Consider the following 17516-nt stretch of genomic DNA (forward strand, 5'->3'; position numbering starts at 1 on the left):
TTTGTTTTTTTATGAAATGGCCAAACAACCATTAAATGATCAAATTAAAATCTTATTCAGACCAAGCATTATTAAAATCAATAAATAAATCATACTCTGCCTCCTTCCTTCTGACTCCTTCTAGCTTTTTAAAAAAATATATCTTGCTGCTCCTTTCTATCACGCCTTTATAGTGTCCTTTTCCCCTTCAAACTAAAACAGAATTATTCAGGTGTAATGCAGGTATAATTTACACCTCCCTTCACCAGATTCGCAATCTGCACCCCCAAAAGCATTCACACCAAGGGGACGCAGACACTCACCACCTTCCCTTGGGTTTTGTTGTTGTTATTGATTATGATGATTTTTACTGGGGGTGGGCAGCTTTAGTTTATAGCCAAGGTTCTCCAGGTGACATACTGGCAAGGCTGCTGAGCATATGCTGAATGACTGCATTCCCCATCCCTCCTGGCCATGTACCCTTCCAAGCCAACACCTCTGATTTCTTTCATTGCATTGACCTAGTATAATGTTCCCCAACAGAAGGGAAGTTCTGGATGGTTTCCAAGAGTCCCTTAGTACACTTTCTGCTTCAGAGGTCCTTTCTCTGGTTTTATCCTGACAAAAACTGGTGTAAAGCTAGGCTGAAATTGATCATTTCATCCCTTTAAAATGTTTCAGTTTCAGTTTACCGTTGCTTTTTTTCTCCTCTAAAACTCTCTCTCACTTTTTCTTTTCTGATTTAGTCCCTCTTTCATTGTCTACATATCTTCAGTGTCTTCTCTCTCTCTCCACCTTTCCCCTTTTTGGATCTCCCCTCTCTTGTCCCTTCACTGATAAATTCTTGCCCTATGTTTTGCTCTATCTTCTATTTCACCAGCCTCTCCTTTTGGTCATCATAGGAGAGTAGTGCCAGGCAGACTGTTGGGCTGAGTCTCCAGCCTGGGAAGACTGACACCATGCCCAGAGTCTGGATCAGGGTTTCATTTAGGGATTATCTGTTCTGCTCATTCCCTCTGAAGCACCTGGCATTGGCCACTGTCGGAAGACAGGATACTGGGCTAGATGGACCTTTAGTCTGACCCAGTATGGCCATTCTTATAGTCTTATGTTCTTATTTACTCAGATAGAAAACTCACAAAGTACACCGCTACCTCAATATAACGCCACCCGATATAACATGAATTCAGATATAACGCGGTAAAGCAGTGCTCTGGGTGGGTGGGGCTGCGCACTCCGGTGGATCAAAGCAAGTTCAATATAACGCGGTTTCACCTATAATGTGGTAAAATTTTTTGGCTCCCGAGGACAGTGTTATATCGAGGTAGAGGTGTACTATGTAATAAAACTCTTCACCGGTGTGGTTTTGCAAACTGTACCTTGAGGTGGGTTTGCTTCCCAGACAAGAAGCCGGGGGAGGGGTGCTGAAGAAGCTCATGTTCTGTTATGCAGAAGCATTTAGGCAATGGTGTCATTGAATAAAGAGGATCTCTTTCAAGAACCTTGAGCCCAGTGTGATTAATGAACACTACAAGTTACTGGGAGTAAATAGCAATTAAAGAAAATAACATGAGTGGAAGAATGGAGCAGCTAACATCACTCAAACTCACTGGAAATATGTAATTTAAACAGTGCTTCACTCTGTATGTACAAGCAATGGGTGCCAGTGAAAAGGAAGACAATCAAAAGGTAGCCTTATTTCTGACAATAGCAGGTTCTGATACACTTAACGTGCTTAACAGTTTTCGGTTCACTCAGGCAGAGGAGGAGAACTGTGAAATTGTACTACAAAAATTTGAGCCGTACTACACTCCACATAAAAATGAAACATGAGAGAGATGTTTTTACCTGAGGTAACAAAAAGAAAGTGAAGCTATAAAAAAGTTTGTGACTGATCTCAGGCAAAAGAAGCCAATCTTGCAGTTTTGGGGAACGAACCAAGTCCCTGATAAGAGACCGAAATGTGATTGGAATCCAAAACAAAAAACTCAAGAGAGAGATTACTGGGAGACCCAGAATTAACCCTTGACCAGGCAATTAGAATTTCTCAAGCACAGGAAGTCACCCAGTCCAGAATGAAGCTTATGGACAGTGCTCGGACAGGAATTATTTCAGAGAAGTTCCATGGCCTGTGTTATGCAGGAGGTCAGGCGAGGGGGTTGCAGTGGTCCCTTGTGGCCTTGGAATCTTGGAATCTATGATAGAGAATCCAAAATACCACAAGAAAAGAAACAAGCAGCAGAAAAGCATGCAGAAAGCAGTGCGCACAATGTGGAAAAAGAGGATAACAGCAGAATCAATGGCTCAGATGAATTCTTAATAAGAGCAATGGACAGTGTTGCAGCAGAAGACAATTGGGCTATCAACCTGAAAGCAAATTAAGTTGGACAGTGGTTTACTAGTCAATATGTTGCCAGAAACCTTGTTATTAACACTGAACAAAAAGCCACAGGTACTAAAAAGTAATCAGGTAACGCTCAGGGTTTACAATGGTGAGATTATCCCCACTAAAGGATATGTGTGGTGGGGCGGCTGCCCCACGCCCGGAGAGTGTGGGCTGCGGCAGGCCCGGGCGCCTGCATATTCCGGCAGCCAGTGAGAGAAGGGCTTGTTGCGAGCCAATCAGAGAACAGATTGGGGCCAGCCAATCAGGGCCCAGCTCAGCCATATAAAAGACTGCTCAGAGAGAGGGCACTCAGTTTGTCCCAGGCCTTCAGAGGGGAAGGTCTGACTCCAGAGCTGGGAGGCCAGTACTACAGACAGCACAGTGCAGGCCAGCCTTGGAGAGCGGGAGAAGGTCCTACTCCGTAGCCTGCCAGGCGGCAGGCCTTGTAGGAAAGGGCCTAGCGGGGAGAATGGCCGTTGGGGAAGCGGTCCAGAGGGACAGACAGAGGAGGAAGGAGAAGGAGGACAGCGAGGCTGTCACTAGAGGGCCTCTGGACCGGGACTCAGAGTAGTGGGTGGGCCTGGGTCCCCCCCCCCCCCTTTGTTCCCCTTGGCAGTACACACAGCCATTGGCCGCAGGGAGCGGCCAGCCGAAATTGCACCAGATCTTGGACTGTAGGGATCGGACTTGGAGGTGCAGGACTGTGGGTCATCCAGCCCCCTCCCCCCCCCCCCCGGAAGGGGGTGTGAATGGACAAAGGGACACTGTTGGAGGACAGTGTTCCAGGAGAAGACACTGTGCGTTGGGAGCAACGCGGGTCCGCACGCCAACCAAAGGCAAGATGACAGACGGGACGCCACCAGAAGGGGGCGCTCTACTGGGTTGAACCAATTCCCCGAGACGACCAGTAGGAGGCACTGCGGGGTGAGTCCCAACCCTGTCACAATATGCAAATTAGATATATGGGTAAATAAAGTGGAAAAGGTACAATTTGTAATAGAACCAGGGGAAAGAGCATACATATTAGGTTAAAAATGTGTTATGCTCGAGCTCTTGTCAAGAGAGTGCACTCTTTGGAGAGCAAGAGACCAATACAATTGAGGAAGATTTTAAGGACATCTTCCGGAGCTACTGCTCAGGATGAGACCCTCAAGAGAGTCATTAAGGCTATTAGCACAAGGCTGCTGGGACAGCATATTTGAGCCCTTATTATCAATATGAGGAAGCTCTCAAGACTTGATGGAACATTGTTCAAAGGCACCAGGATGGTGATTCCTAAGGCATTACAGAAAAAGATGTTTTAAAGGATACAGGAAGGTCATTTAGGGATTGCAAAATCTAAGCAAGGGGGCAGAGATATTTTTATACTGGCCTCAAATGAACAGTGACATTGAGGATGCTGTTAAGATTTGTCACATATGCCAAAAATACAGGCCAAGTGAAGCAAAAGAGCCCATGTCAGCGGCTCAAGAAAAATCAGCCCCCTGGAGCAAAGTAAGCATTGACTTGTTTACCACTGCTGGAAAAAATTATGTACTTGTCCTAGACTATTATTCTCACTTCTCTGAGGCAGTTTTACTTGAAGACGCTACAGTTCAACAAGTGATGGTGCATATCAAATCTATTTTGAATAGACATAGTAATGTCTGACAATGGGACTCAGTTTATTGGCCATGAGTTTAAGAAGTATGCAGTGAAGTTTGGGTTTAGACATCAAACTGCTACTCCCCATTATCCCCCATCCAACAGATTGGTGGGAAATGATGTCAAAATAATAAAGTATCACTGAAAGGCTGCAGCGTCAGACCCTGATCCATATTTAGCTTTGTTAAATTTTAGGATGGCACCAATGAAACATAGTTTGTCAACTGCAGATATTTTATTTAACACGGGGTGGCCAACCTGTGGCTCCAGAGCCACATGTGGCTCTTCAGAAGATAATACGCGGCTCCTGCTAGGAGCCAACTTTGGGGGGAAAATGGTGGGTGCTCAGCACCCACCGGCAGCCCTATCAGCCCTCCTCTCCCTCCCCCGTGCCTCCTGCCTGCTGCGATCAGCTGTTTTGCAGCATTCAGGAGGCTCTGTGGGGGAAGGACGGAGGAGTGAGGACATGGCGTGCAGCCCACCCTCCTTCCCCTAGTGTTATAAGAAGCACACGGGATCTTATAGGGGAGAAGGCAAAAACGCCGCATTTATTGAGAATACAGCAGTTAGCATATGCTTTTCAGTTACACACACACACACCATGCACCCAGTCCTGCCAATTGATGTTTATAGTTACCAGTCCAGAGTCTGGATCAATCGAGTGGCAAACCAGATTGGTCGCAGAGGGGAGCCGGGCTCTGTCAGTTGTAATCTGATGCTTCTGGAGTAGTGGCAAGACAAACCCAAAGTCCCATGGCAGAGACCCTGTTCTTATAGTCTTTTTTCTCTGTTGAAGTCTATGGATTTTGCTGTGTCAGTTTCTGACTGGTTACTCCTTAATTGGTGCTATCTTTTGATGTAAACATTCCAATACACCTCTGAGAGGGTCATCCTGTCCTGGTTTCTATTTAATCAATTGCCCTTAGGGGTGCCAGCCTTACCTCCGGGTCATCAATCTGCCCTTCCTTCATTATGGATGCACATTGATGGTGTCGTTAAGTCTCTCCACTCCTTCTTCCTTGACCATTTGGCTATGACAATGGCCTTCACACCTTATCTTTTCCTGATGCATAAATTCCTCATTCACACAAACAATCTTTTACAGAGACCTTCAAAGGTATACAGCAGTTTTTATGTTGAGCAAGAAAAGGCACGGTAAATTAAACCTTGCTAAGTTTTATAACCAAAACAATTCACATTGAGGCCCAGGCCTTCAACATTCCTCTAATCTCCTTAACATAGACACAATACAAGATCCTATCTCTTACTTACTAAACCTCAAACAAAGAAATGTATATTTAACTAGAGTGCCTAATTTTTAATACATATAGGAAACCATAGTAGACATTATAACTTATCCTAAAACAAAAGGGTGACCATAATCAGTCATAAGGATTGTTCTGGTTTGTCCCTGCCCAGGTTCAGTCCAGACACTGTCAGTCTGTCAGATGCATTTTTACCAATGTCCCAGAGGGTCATTCCTTTCTGCTATTCAAAAAGGGTGGCTGGCAGGATGAAATCAAATCATACATTAATTCTCATAGTACAATTATAAAAACCTGCTCCTACACTAGTGCCTCCTGCCCGCCGCGATCAACTGTTTCACGGCATTGAGGAGGCTCTGGGGGAAATGGGGGAGGAGAAAGGATGTGGTGAACAGCCTCACCCCTTCCTCCCCCAGAGCCGCCTCCTCCCTCCCTGTGCCTCCCGCCCGCTGCGATCAGCTGTTGCAACATGCAGGAGGCTTGGGGGGCAGGAGGAGCGAAGACATGGCTCACTTGGGGGAGGGGAGAGAAGAGGTGGGGTGGAGGTGTGGGTGGGGACTTGGGGAAAGGGGTTGAGTGGGGGTTGTGGCCTGAGGCAGAGCCAGGGGTCCAGCACCCCTTGGCCAGCACCAATGTCTCCTGGAATAAAGCACACGGTGACTAGCAGGTGTGGAAATTTTTAATCAAAATTTTTCTTACACCATCTAACAATGGAAGGCAAGTGCAAACAGAAAAGAAAATACACAGATGAAAATCAAGGCTTCCAATGGGAGAATGAGTACTTTTTTGTTGAACGTAAATGGTAAGGCGAAGGTCTTCTTTGCCAGACGCGTATCTCTCAGTTCAAATCTTCAAACTTGCAGCATCATTTCGCTTCTAGCCATGTATATATGGATCAAAAATTCCCACAAGGTTCTGAACTCCGCACTTTAAAACTGAAAACTTTGAAAAAATGAACAGATGTACAAGCCCAGTTCTTCACCAGATTTGCCAACTGATCGCAGACTGTAACATTAGCCTCCTATTATGCAGCCTGGCACGTAGCCCATGTGAAAAAGCCCTACTCTGAAGGAGAGCCTATACAAATGTGCCTCACTGATGTGATTTCAATTCTGCCACCAGAGAACGAGAATCTACAGAAGAAAATTTCTGGCCTGCAGCTTTCACACCATACAATAGAACGCAGAATCTCCAACCTGAACAGTGATATCAAATCGCAACTGCACTCACAACTTCAGTAGTGTGAGTATTTGAGCATCGCTTGGGATGAGTCATGCCATGCACAGGATAAACCTTATTCTCGGTATTTGTCCACACTTTGACTGACGACTGTGTTGTAAGGAAAGAACTCCTTGATATCGTGTCACTAAAGGACAGAACTCCTAGACGAGATCTAAAGGAGGCGTTGAGGTTGGTGGTTGCGAAAAGCCTTTACAGAAGCTCACTGCCATTGCAACGGATGGACTCTGTCCATATGGGAATCTACAAATGGATTAGTAGGGCTTTGTAACTCTGACAACAGCTTTCTCAAACTTTGGACATTTCATTGTATTATTTATTGGGAGCAAGTGTTATCTAAAAATCTCAAATTTCATCACGTCATGAAACCTGTCTTGCACATTATGAAATTCATTCTCTCAAATGCACTCAATCACAGACAATTTCAAAATCTAATTGAAGGACTGGATGAAGACAAGTCCCCTGACGATTTGCATTTCACTGTGCAATTCGATGGCTCTCGAGAGGTAAAGTTATTTCTCCTGGAACTGGTAAAATTGTTTACGGAGGAGAAGCACAGAATACACCCTGAGCTTACAGATCCTGGATGGTTTCTAGACTTGGCATTTCTTGCAGACATCCTGCTGCATTTGGATAAACTAAACATGGACTTAAAAGGAAAATTCCGATTGCTGTATGATCTAGTGCAAGGTTCGTGAACAAACTGTAGTTGTTTCACAGACAAATGGTTGAGGGAGAGCTGACACAATTTCCTTCAATGTCACAACTTCCAGCCGGATCAAAGGCAGATGCAGCAGAACCCCTAAAACGGGGCACAACTAGGTATGCGAGCATGATTAAAGATCTTAAGGACAGTTTTGAGGAAAGATTCCAAGATTTGCAGCAGAAAAGACCTCAACTCAGATTTCTGATTGACCTTTAGTGCTGAAGCCAATTGTCTGAAGCCCCCTTTAGTCACTGATGAAGCAAAATCCCAGATGGAAATAATAGAACTTTTGGAAGATGACAGATTGAAATCTGTTCAGAAGACAGCAGAGACTCTTACTTTCTGGAAATCTGTACCAAAGGATAAATACCCCAACATCAGAGGTGCAGCCCTAATTTTAATCTTGATGTTTGCCTCGACCTATCTTTGTGAGTCCGTTTTCTCGACACTCAAACGTGAATCCAAGCACCAATCCATTTTGACAGACAGCCACTTAAGAGAACTGCTGCGTGTGAGCACAACTGAACACAAACCAAACTTCAAGGGAATCGTTGAAAGCAAAGATTGCCAGAAGTCCCTCTAAGTAAAAGATTAAGTTATCGTTAACTATACATTATAAATTTATAATAAATATACATTATCAACTTATATAATGATTGTGTACGTATATATATTACATTACATATTACTGTGGCTCTTTGGCAATGTACATTGGCAAATTCTGGTTCTTCTCAGGCTCAGGTTGGCCACCCTTGATTTAACAGAAAAATGAGAACTAGAAAACCTGTCATGATAGAAGCTGAGGTAAGGGAACTGGGGATTCACAGATGTACGACAAGATAGATAAAGCTAAACAAACAAAAACAATATGACCTGGGACCTAGGGAGCTGCTATTTCATGAACATGATGAAGGGCACATCGATGATGGAAATCACTGGTCACAAACAGCAGTGGTGTAATAAGAGGTTGCCCTGTGGTCTTCTAAGGTTATCACCCTAGATGGACATATACTGAGGAAGAGGAGACACCACCTTCTTCCATTACCAGAAGAGAGGGAGATGAGGGGAACTTATTATGGTTTTGTACCTGAGGTCTCAGTTAGGCAACAACCACAACAGGTCAAGGTAACTGAGCCCCAGGACATAACACTGCCAGAAGAAATGGACTCACTGCCTCCTGACAAGACTCGTCCTGATAGTTCAATGGAGACATGCAAGTCCAAGCAGGGCACTTCCGAGATTACTTGAACATTGTTAAGTAATTTATTTACTAGGTTAGTTATAAGTACTTGGAACTGTGTGTTATATAAATGGTGTTTAAGTGTTATCAGGATGGCTTGATTTTAGTCAAAGTGATTTAAATCACCACTTTTAATCATGTTTTAAATCAGCAAGCAGAAAACCTTGATTTAAATAATCAATTTTAATCTTGTTTTGCATTTGTATCTTTTAGTTATTTTCCTGAGAAAGATTGATTTTCACTGGTTGGTAACCATTAAAACATGTTGATTTGCAACTAAATATAGCCTTTACACTAAAATTGTTACTTCCTTTTATTAACCAGGAGGTTAATACACATCTATATTTATACACATTTATTTAAGCAATTATATAGCTTAACATTTATTTAGAGTCTTAATTTTTATTATGATAGAAAATGATGAGTGTTGCATTTCTGATTTACTAGATTATCAATTTTTTACTTCTGATTTGTGTCAAACTGCATTTGGCTGGAAATGGAATTCAGTTAAAAATGCACATAAGCAGCATTTTAATTTTTTATTAGTTAATAAATAAAGTAAATAAAACTACCATAAATATTCTGGATAGATGAGGAAAAAAAAGGTTTATCAAAACATGTTTTCCATTTAAAACTTACTGACTTGTTAAACAAAGGAAGTATTATTTCATAACCAAGTTTATTGTTTCTGGCCACCAGCATTTTCAAGATTTTTGAACAAGTAGATCTCATCCTCTCAGACCTAGTTTTTATTCATAGATTGGAACAGAGAAAAAACCTTTCCAGCCTTTTCAACACCCACTTTGTTTCCTAGCTTTGAATGAACTAGCTGAATAAACTGAAATGAAGAAAATAGTCTGGCTTAGCACTTGAACAAATAGTGGTTGCAGTTGCTTAGCCCGTGACTTCCACCAACTCTGTCACTTGACTTTATTTAAAACTTAAGCAAACATGTACTGCTCAACTTTTTTAAATGTAGTTAATTGTAATGATTTTACTATACAATAATAAGTTTTGGCTTTAATATATATTTCTTTAAAAATTATTTAAATTTAAAAATATCAATTAGTCATGTGTTATCCACCCAGACTATTATTAAAGTTTTAGATGGAAAAAGAAGATGTAGTTTGGGGAACTATACCTTCTCCAGGAGGGTTAGCTTTCCGGACAGTATATCTGAGGTAGAGATGCTACAGAAGCCTACCCTCTAATATTCAGGGACAATTGGGAACTGCATCATGGATGATCTCTTTCAAACACATTTGGCCTAAAGTCATTACTGAACACCACATCCAATCCTCCTACAGGCTGCCTCCTAGAAATCCTCCTTCTGCAGCACCTACCACAGAAACCAGTTTACTTCCTGTAAGTGGGAACCCCAAGTAGCACAGCCCACATGCAAATAACGAAAAACAAAGGGCAATTGGGTTAAGAATAATGACTAAACACTAGTGAGTTACATGACCTTGCAAGGGCTCAGAGTTCAATGCCTGGGCTCAGATATGTTTAATAGCTTTGTTGGAGTGTGGAGTCTTGTAAAGGAAATTTAAGTGTGGGTGAAAAGACTTGCGCTGCTGCAGGGATGGTTTAGGGTCCTTTTGGGTCTAAATTATCTTCAGTAGTGTGACAAAGAGGGCAATTTCCTGCGATATGCTTGGGAGACCTTCCTGAATTACATTTAAGTATCTTTGGGGTCCGTAGTATTAAATTAAAGGTTTATGTATTATTGTTAGTAGAAAGCATCCACCTTTAGAAAAACTGTTTTTTCAGCGGGGGGGGCTGTATCTCGGAAACACTTTTGTCAAATGGCCCCAAAACTGGATCACTAATCACACACTGTTCCCTCATGAGGCACACTTTGAGTCTCAGACAGATAGATAGGATATCACTCTGGGGGAGGAAAAGGCTGTTTTACTGGGCAAACATCAAGGCAAGAGCCTGACCACAGGGTTCACAGTCCTCCCGTTTATTGAGGCTATTTTATACCTCCCTCAGCCCGACGGAATGAGAATTTAGGAAATTTGAGGGGGCCTGGAATGAAAGTGGGGTCCCCAGGTGGATGAAGCTCAGGAGAGGGCCACAGTTGGTCCAAAGATTCTCAGTGTCCCAGGCAACATGGGTGAAAAGAACATTAATGATATTGCTGAACAGTTTACAGGCCCAAATGTGGGTTTTCCTACTGTAACTGTTTGAGCAGGGGAAACAAGCCCAGCGAGTACCTGAAAAGCAGCCAGGACTAGTAGCAGAGAGGGAGATAAGACTCTTAGTCATGTCTAAAATGAAGTGGCAAATTGACATGCTTAGAAAGGAATGCAGCCTTCTTCACAAGGAAGTCTGTGTTCATCCCCGAGAAGCCCAGTGCTTAAGGATATAGGTCCAGCACCTACTTAGACAGATGATACTGAGATGCTCCAATCACAGGAAGAGCAAGGTGCCAAATGCCAGGCACTACACAACTAGGAGGAACCATCTGTGGTGGTGGCCAATAGTCGAGGTCAGGGAGCCCTGGCCCTAGAAGAGAAGCAATGCCCAGAAACCTAATAGCTCAACTTGAGGAAGATCAAAGCAATACCACAGCAGGGAATAACCAGTTTGCAAGAGCAGATACAGACCTAAGGGCCAAGTTACAGATGATAGAAGGCACAATGGTGTCTGAGTATAGATCTACCCTAATGACCTGGGAAGTGAGGGTCACACAGCTTGAACATCAGTGGGGCCTGGAGTCCAAGAAACAACAGGCTGAAGGCCACCAGGCAACCGAGATGGAGAAGGAACTGTTGTGAGAATTGGGCCTACAAATTTATCCTAATTGTGAGTTCACCTGTGAAAAGTGAGTGAATGTTTATGAAGTCTTACAATAGCCTGTAACAAATGTTAATGGGAAAAGTTGCCAGAGGGAGATGGAAAAATTGAATTAGTCCAAACAAAAAGGCCAACTGATATAACTCAAGAACTGTGTTAAGATCTTGCCTTGTAAATAAGAAAAGTTTGGGACCAGAACTCAATGAAATCAATGTGTCTGATATTAGCCCTAATTGGTGGACAAAATAATGAAGGGGAGGACTATTCCACTCATCACTCCCTTTTGGTGTCTTCAAAAACAGAGACACTGGAAGAAAACATTGGCTACTGGAGTGAGCCTTCACCAACATGGTTGCCACCCCCACAGTCTCCTCTGACCTTGAGCCTTTGTCATCTTGATCCTGAGAGATGTTATGACCAGACTGGGCCCGGGAGAAGGACCCATCACCATGACATCTCCACCTCTTCCATCTCTGGACACCACCTGGGACACAAGACTTTGTCATCCCATTCCCCTCACCCTTTCCATGCGTCCTTTTTCTTTCCTACTTTCTCTTTTCTTGTCTCTCCTTTTTCCTTCTGTCTAACAAAAATCTGGCTTAGCCAGCTAAAACTATATTTTGCAACACTGCTGTAAGCCTGTGACCAGAAAGGCAGCTAAAAGCAATGCCCTAAACAGCCCAATGCTGGTACAAGTTTGCCAGGTCTTGGAGTGGCTAATCAGATCATGAGCTGTGCCTGTGTTTCTCAAGGAGTGGTTGCAAGTGAGCATCAATACCAGAGACAGAAGCTGCATTTTCTGTTTTTGTTTTTCTCTCTCCCTTTTTGTGTATGTTTGTCCTGTTTTGCCTTCTAGGAAACAGGACTGGACTTTAATAACAATAGCAACAACAAAAGTTCCAGCCCATTTCAACTAATTTCTTCTCTTCTCCCCAAAAGGGCAGTTATTATCATCTTTGATATCATCTAAGAGACTGACAGACAAGGTGAGTGTTCCTTCTAAAGGAATCTTAAGGGAAATGGAACAAGGAATATTGTTCAAATGAAAGCCTTATGGAATACTTTACATTTCAAATGCTTTAACTGTTTTTCATCTTTTTAAAAACATTTTTAATGGTGTGTTTGCCATGGTACTAAACAGGCTGTGGTCTCTTTATACCAAACCCTGAACCTTGTTTAAAGCTATTTAATGTGGGACGGTTTCAGGGTCATGTTAACACCTTTAACTCTTGGCCCTTTATTCTATCTTAATTAATACAATACCACAGTCAACAGAACAAGTTCCAGGAGCTGAAATAGAAAGAATCTGAACAAGCCCTTCAACTCCTGACAGAGGCACTTCGAAAAGGGCAGTCAGACATGATTAATGTGGCTAACGGACACCAGGAACCAGCTGAGACAGGAGTTGTAAGACACTGTGGATGGACAGGGTGTACTGAAGCAGAAACTCAGCACCCCGCTGAAGGATTTGAAGTGGCAGCTGCACCTGCAGCAGAAATGAGCAGACAAGCCCCAGGAGCAACTATGGGAGATCCTGGCCAACAGCAAGACCTGGAGACCAATCCCTCCCAGGCCTGGCAGCTGCTGTTAGAAGTGTAGATAAAATGAGAGATGGAGAAAGAATAGAAGGGGCTGCTAAAGGAGCTATAACCGAAGCTTGGTCTACACTACAGAGTTAGGTCAACATAAGGCAGCTTACATCAACCTAATTTTGTCAGTGTCTACACTACAATCTGCTTCCGCCAAAGTAAGTGCCTCCAGTACCTGTGTAGACCCTGCATTACTTACATCGGCTGTTGGCTGTCAGCCCCGAATGGGGATGACAGCTGGAGCCCTAGCCCCTCTCCTACCCCTCAACCCGCCCCAGTGATTTCCCCCACTCTGGCACTTTGAGTGCAGAAGGTGGGGGCCGGCAAGGATTCTAAAAATTAATACTGACCACTCCAAGCTTGTATTAAACTCCCAGGGTTTCAGCTTTTCTCTGACCTTGGATGGGTAGATGCTGCCACCACCCAAGTGCAAAAACCCCTTTTAGAACCCAGGAAGGCGCACTTGGGAATTCCTTCCTGTGGGGTACCCTCAAGCCCTTTCACCGCCCCCTCCGGGGAAGAGCTGAGAAAGAAAACAAAGGAAATCAGCTGTTGCCACCAGCTAATTAAACAACATGCACAAACCTCTTAGGGGGACACAAATCCAATCCTGTTCTTAAAAAAAAAAAAAAAAAAAAAAAAGTAAACATTTTATTAAAAAGAAAGAAAATACATCTGGAATTTAGGCTTTTTGCTAGGTTTAAAAAAAAATTATAGGGATTAAGCACCAAGATAGCTTCTTGAGATCCAGCTTAAAGTTACAAGCAAAACAAAGCACCTGGGGTTAGCACAGAGGAGTCCACAAGCCATTAAAAATAAAAGAGATAAACCTAATCACGTCTTCCTAGACATATCCTGATCTACTTACATATCTGGGGTTTTAAATGAGTTGTTTCTAGATATGATCGGATGATTTCCATACCTGGCCCAAAGCTTTTTACAGCATAGTTCCAGCCCTGTCTCTGGTCTGTCCCCTCTCTCCGGAGAACCACAACAGACAGACAAAGGGGAAGGTTTTCGCAATTTTAAAAAGTTCTAGCCTTCCCATTGGCTCTTCTGGTTAGGTGCCCACTCCCTTCCTTTTACCTATGGACTTTTTAACCCTTTACAGGTAAAGCAAGTAGAGAACTACTACAAACAGGGATTTTATAGCTAACTGGCTGGCTGGGTGTCCATAAAAGGGAGCTACCCCTTCTCCTTCATCTGTCACAGAAGCTCTTTACAATGACAGCAGGACTGAAGGTGATTCAGCAGAGAAAGGACAAGGTGCTGAAATCTCTGCTGCTCTGCAACTAGAAACTGCAACTAGATCTACAGGCTGCTATGCAGAGTTACTCAGGGGCATGGGACCAGCTGCACAGCCAGCAGAAGGAACACAACATAGCTCTGCAAGCCCTCCAGGACCAGATCCAGATATCAAAGATCTAGGAGCTGGATCTGCTAAGGGACCAGAACATAGTGCTCAGCCTTGAGCAGTAGAAGCAGAGTAAGAAGGAGACAATTGTGGGGCAACAGGATGATCTCAATGTCCAGCTGCAGGAATTCTTCTGAGCCAACAGCCACCTCTTGGAGCAAATGAAGGAAAAGGACTAAAAATGGTGGTCAAGGAGAGAGCAGAGCTGCATGAAGAGGACACAAACATGGATGCTGAGATGGAAAACTTAGTAACTGTTTACCAAGGGGTTCGCATCCCCACATGGTACTGGGGCAATGTCCTAGAACATGGTCATGGAAGCATCCTGGAAGTTGGTGCCAGGAGACTGATTCATCACCCAGTGAAGGAGTTAGTATTGATGGCCATACAGAGGCTGTGGCATCTGTAGATGCCTCTGGATGGCAGTAGTCTCTAGAGCTACAGAACAAACGCCATCTCTAAGGGAGTGGAGAGAGTTAGAAAATAAGGTTGCTGTGGTCCACAAATGCAAGGCAGAAACTGTGGCACAACTCAATGCACTACAGCAGGGGTCGGGAACCTTTCAGAAGTGGTGTGCTAAGTCTTCATTTATTCACTGTAACTTAAGGTTTCACGTGCCAGTAATACATTTTACATTGATGGGGCCGGTGGACGGAACCTCAGACTGGCAGCGGGCTGAGTGGGGCCGGCAGCCGGGACCTCAGCCCGCTGCCGGTCTGGGGTTCTGTCCACCAGCCCCTGCTAGCCAGGGTCCCCGCCATTGGCCCTGCTCAGCCTGCTGCTGACCCGGGGTTCCATCCATCCAGGCCAGCAGCAGGCTGAGCGGGGCCGGCGGCCAGGACCCCAGCTGGCAGGGAGTTGGCGGACGGAACCCCAGGCCGGCAGCAGAGTGCCACTGAAAATCAACTCGCGTGCTGCCTTTGGCACGTGTGCCATAGGTTGCCGACCTCTGCACTACAGGAACCCGGAAAGCAGTGTCCTTGCAGGAGCTAGAGGAAATATGCTCCTTAATTAGGATCCTGGCTCAAGCCCTAAAATGAGTCAGCCACCTGAGGATAAAGGAGAAAACAAGGAACGACAGCACTTACTGTTACAAAAGGATCTGAGTGAGCTGTGTGAGACAATGCATGGGCGGTCCCCCGTTATGAAGACCCAGACTAAGAGAACTGAACTACTATAAGGGGAGAAAGCAACCCTCAAGTGTGGATTGAGCTCAGAGTGTCAGGCACAAGACAGCCAAGAAGAGGCAGTACTTCAAACTCCTGAAAGGGAAAGCTGCATTGTGGACTACCATGTGTGGGTACTTTGTGTGGCAGAAATTACTTCATTTGTAGGGGAGCTCTTGTGATGGATGGGAAGGGGAGTCATCTCTGATACTTTCCTTTTTTTAACTGAAAATGTAATGGTGAAAGCACAGTTCTAGTTTTTGGAATAGAAGGTGCATGAACAGTGGTATTAAACCAGTATAAGGCTGGAAGGGCCTGCTTACTTTTGACTCCTAGTGATGTTATTGAAAAGACAAAGTTGTTGTACTTTGTATTGCAAAGCACACATTTGTGTTTCTCTCTGTGTATTTATGAATCTGCGATCTCTGCTTTAAAATAATTAATGCTACATCCATGTATATTACTAAACAGTTGTAACCAGATGCCACCAGGCTGGAAAGATTTGCAAAACCCTCTAATTTTTTTTTATCAAAGATCATTACTAAAGTATTTAACAATTAAAAAGTCAAGCAGCCGGATGGCTGCCAACTTTTCAGATGACTAATTAATCTGCACTAATCAACAGGGGGTCTCTATGCTAATGTCGTTTTAACCTTGGCGATCTTCCTTTTTGCGGACGTCAAACGATAAAGAATAAACGCCCACCGCCCACCCAACCTAACCCCACCGACGGAGCAAAAAACAAAAGCAGCAGCAAAAAAAAAGGCAAATTAAAAACAGATTACACAGATGCGATTAAAGAAACAGTGGGGCCTTTACTGAATGGTATTAGTCTCATTAATGTCTCGGCTGCTGCCTGCTTTAGCGCTGCCACAGGAACCTGGAGCAGTTTGTGTGAACCAGAGTCGATGCACTTCGTGTTCCTCCCCACCCCCGGTCCGTGTGTATGTGTCACTCTCAAATACGCGCCCCGCCCCTCTTCCCCGCCAGCTCCGCCCACCCCTCCGCCCACGCGCTGATTGGCCCGGCGGCGCCGCTCCCCCTGACTCTGGCAGGCGGAGTCCGGCGCTGCCTGGCAGTTGTTCGCAGGCACAGGAAGGCGGCGCGCGCGCGAGTGGCCGCGGCGCTCTGTCTCCAGCGGGACCTGGGGCCGGCGGCAGCGGCAGCAGCAGCAGCATCATGGGCAGCAGCTGACAGGCAGCAGCGCCGCGCAGCCCGCCCCGCAGCCGCACCCGCCGGGGAGAGCGGAGCGGAAAAGTTCCTGCCGCCGCCGCTGCCGAGGGGGAACTTTGCGCGGGGCGCTGAGCCATGCCCGCCGTGAGCCTGTTGCCGCTGTTCGGCAGCCCCGCGGGGCCCGGCGCGCTGGGCGGCCCGCTGGGCGGCGTCCCGGGCGGCGGCAGGAAGGCGTCGGGCCCCAGCGCGTTCCGGTTGACGGAGAAGTTCGTGCTGCTGCTGGTGTTCAGCGCCTTCATCACCCTCTGCTTTGGGGCCATCTTCTTCCTGCCCGACTCCTCCAAGCTGCTCAGCGGCGTCTTCTTCCACTCCTCCGCCGCCCTACAGCAGCAGCCCCCGCCGCCCGGGGGGGAGCAGCGCGCCCCGCCGCCCGGAGCCGGCCCCGCCGCCGGGAGCAGCAGCAGCAGCAGCGCAGGGGAGGCGGCCGCGGCCGCGGAGAACTTGGCCAAGATCCGCGAGGACCACGAGCGGGCTCTGCGCGAGGCCAAGGAGACGCTGCAGAAGCTGCCCGAGGAGATCCGCCGGGACATCCGGCAGGACAAGGAGAAACTTCTCCAGGACAGGCGCGGCAGGAAGGAGGCGGGGGCCGCTGGGCTACCCAGCCTGCTCTTCCGCAAGCCCGTCGGGGCCGTGGGGCGGGAGCCGGCGGACCCTGATGTCCAGCAGAAACGGGCCAAGATTAAAGAGGTGGGTATCCCCGGCGGCGGGGGGTGTATGTGTCCGCGATCGGCCGGGCTCGCTGGGCGCTCCCGGCTCCCCGGGCTGCCTCCCGGCTCACTCGCTACCCCCTTGTTTACCCCGCTCGTTGCCCCTTCGCCAGCGCGTTGTCACTGACAAGCTTTCCCCGCGTCGG

The 17516-nt window shown here is 45.9% G+C and overlaps 1 protein-coding gene across 1 annotated transcript in view; it reads left to right on the forward strand.

Moving 5' to 3' along the window:
• The first annotated feature begins 16496 nt into the window (after window positions 1-16496).
• The window catches only part of MAN1A1 (mannosidase alpha class 1A member 1), a 208750-nt gene continuing 207730 nt past the window's right edge, over window positions 16497-17516 (forward strand). Inside the window, exon 1 of the mRNA XM_034765788.1 lies at window positions 16497-17350. Coding sequence (XP_034621679.1) covers window positions 16739-17350 — 612 coding nt within the window. The 5' untranslated portion in view covers window positions 16497-16738. The remainder of the gene's footprint in view (window positions 17351-17516) is intronic.

Source organism: Trachemys scripta, chromosome 3 (genome assembly GCF_013100865.1).
Source record: "Trachemys scripta elegans isolate TJP31775 chromosome 3, CAS_Tse_1.0, whole genome shotgun sequence".
In the NCBI taxonomy this organism is placed as follows: Eukaryota; Metazoa; Chordata; order Testudines; family Emydidae; genus Trachemys; species Trachemys scripta.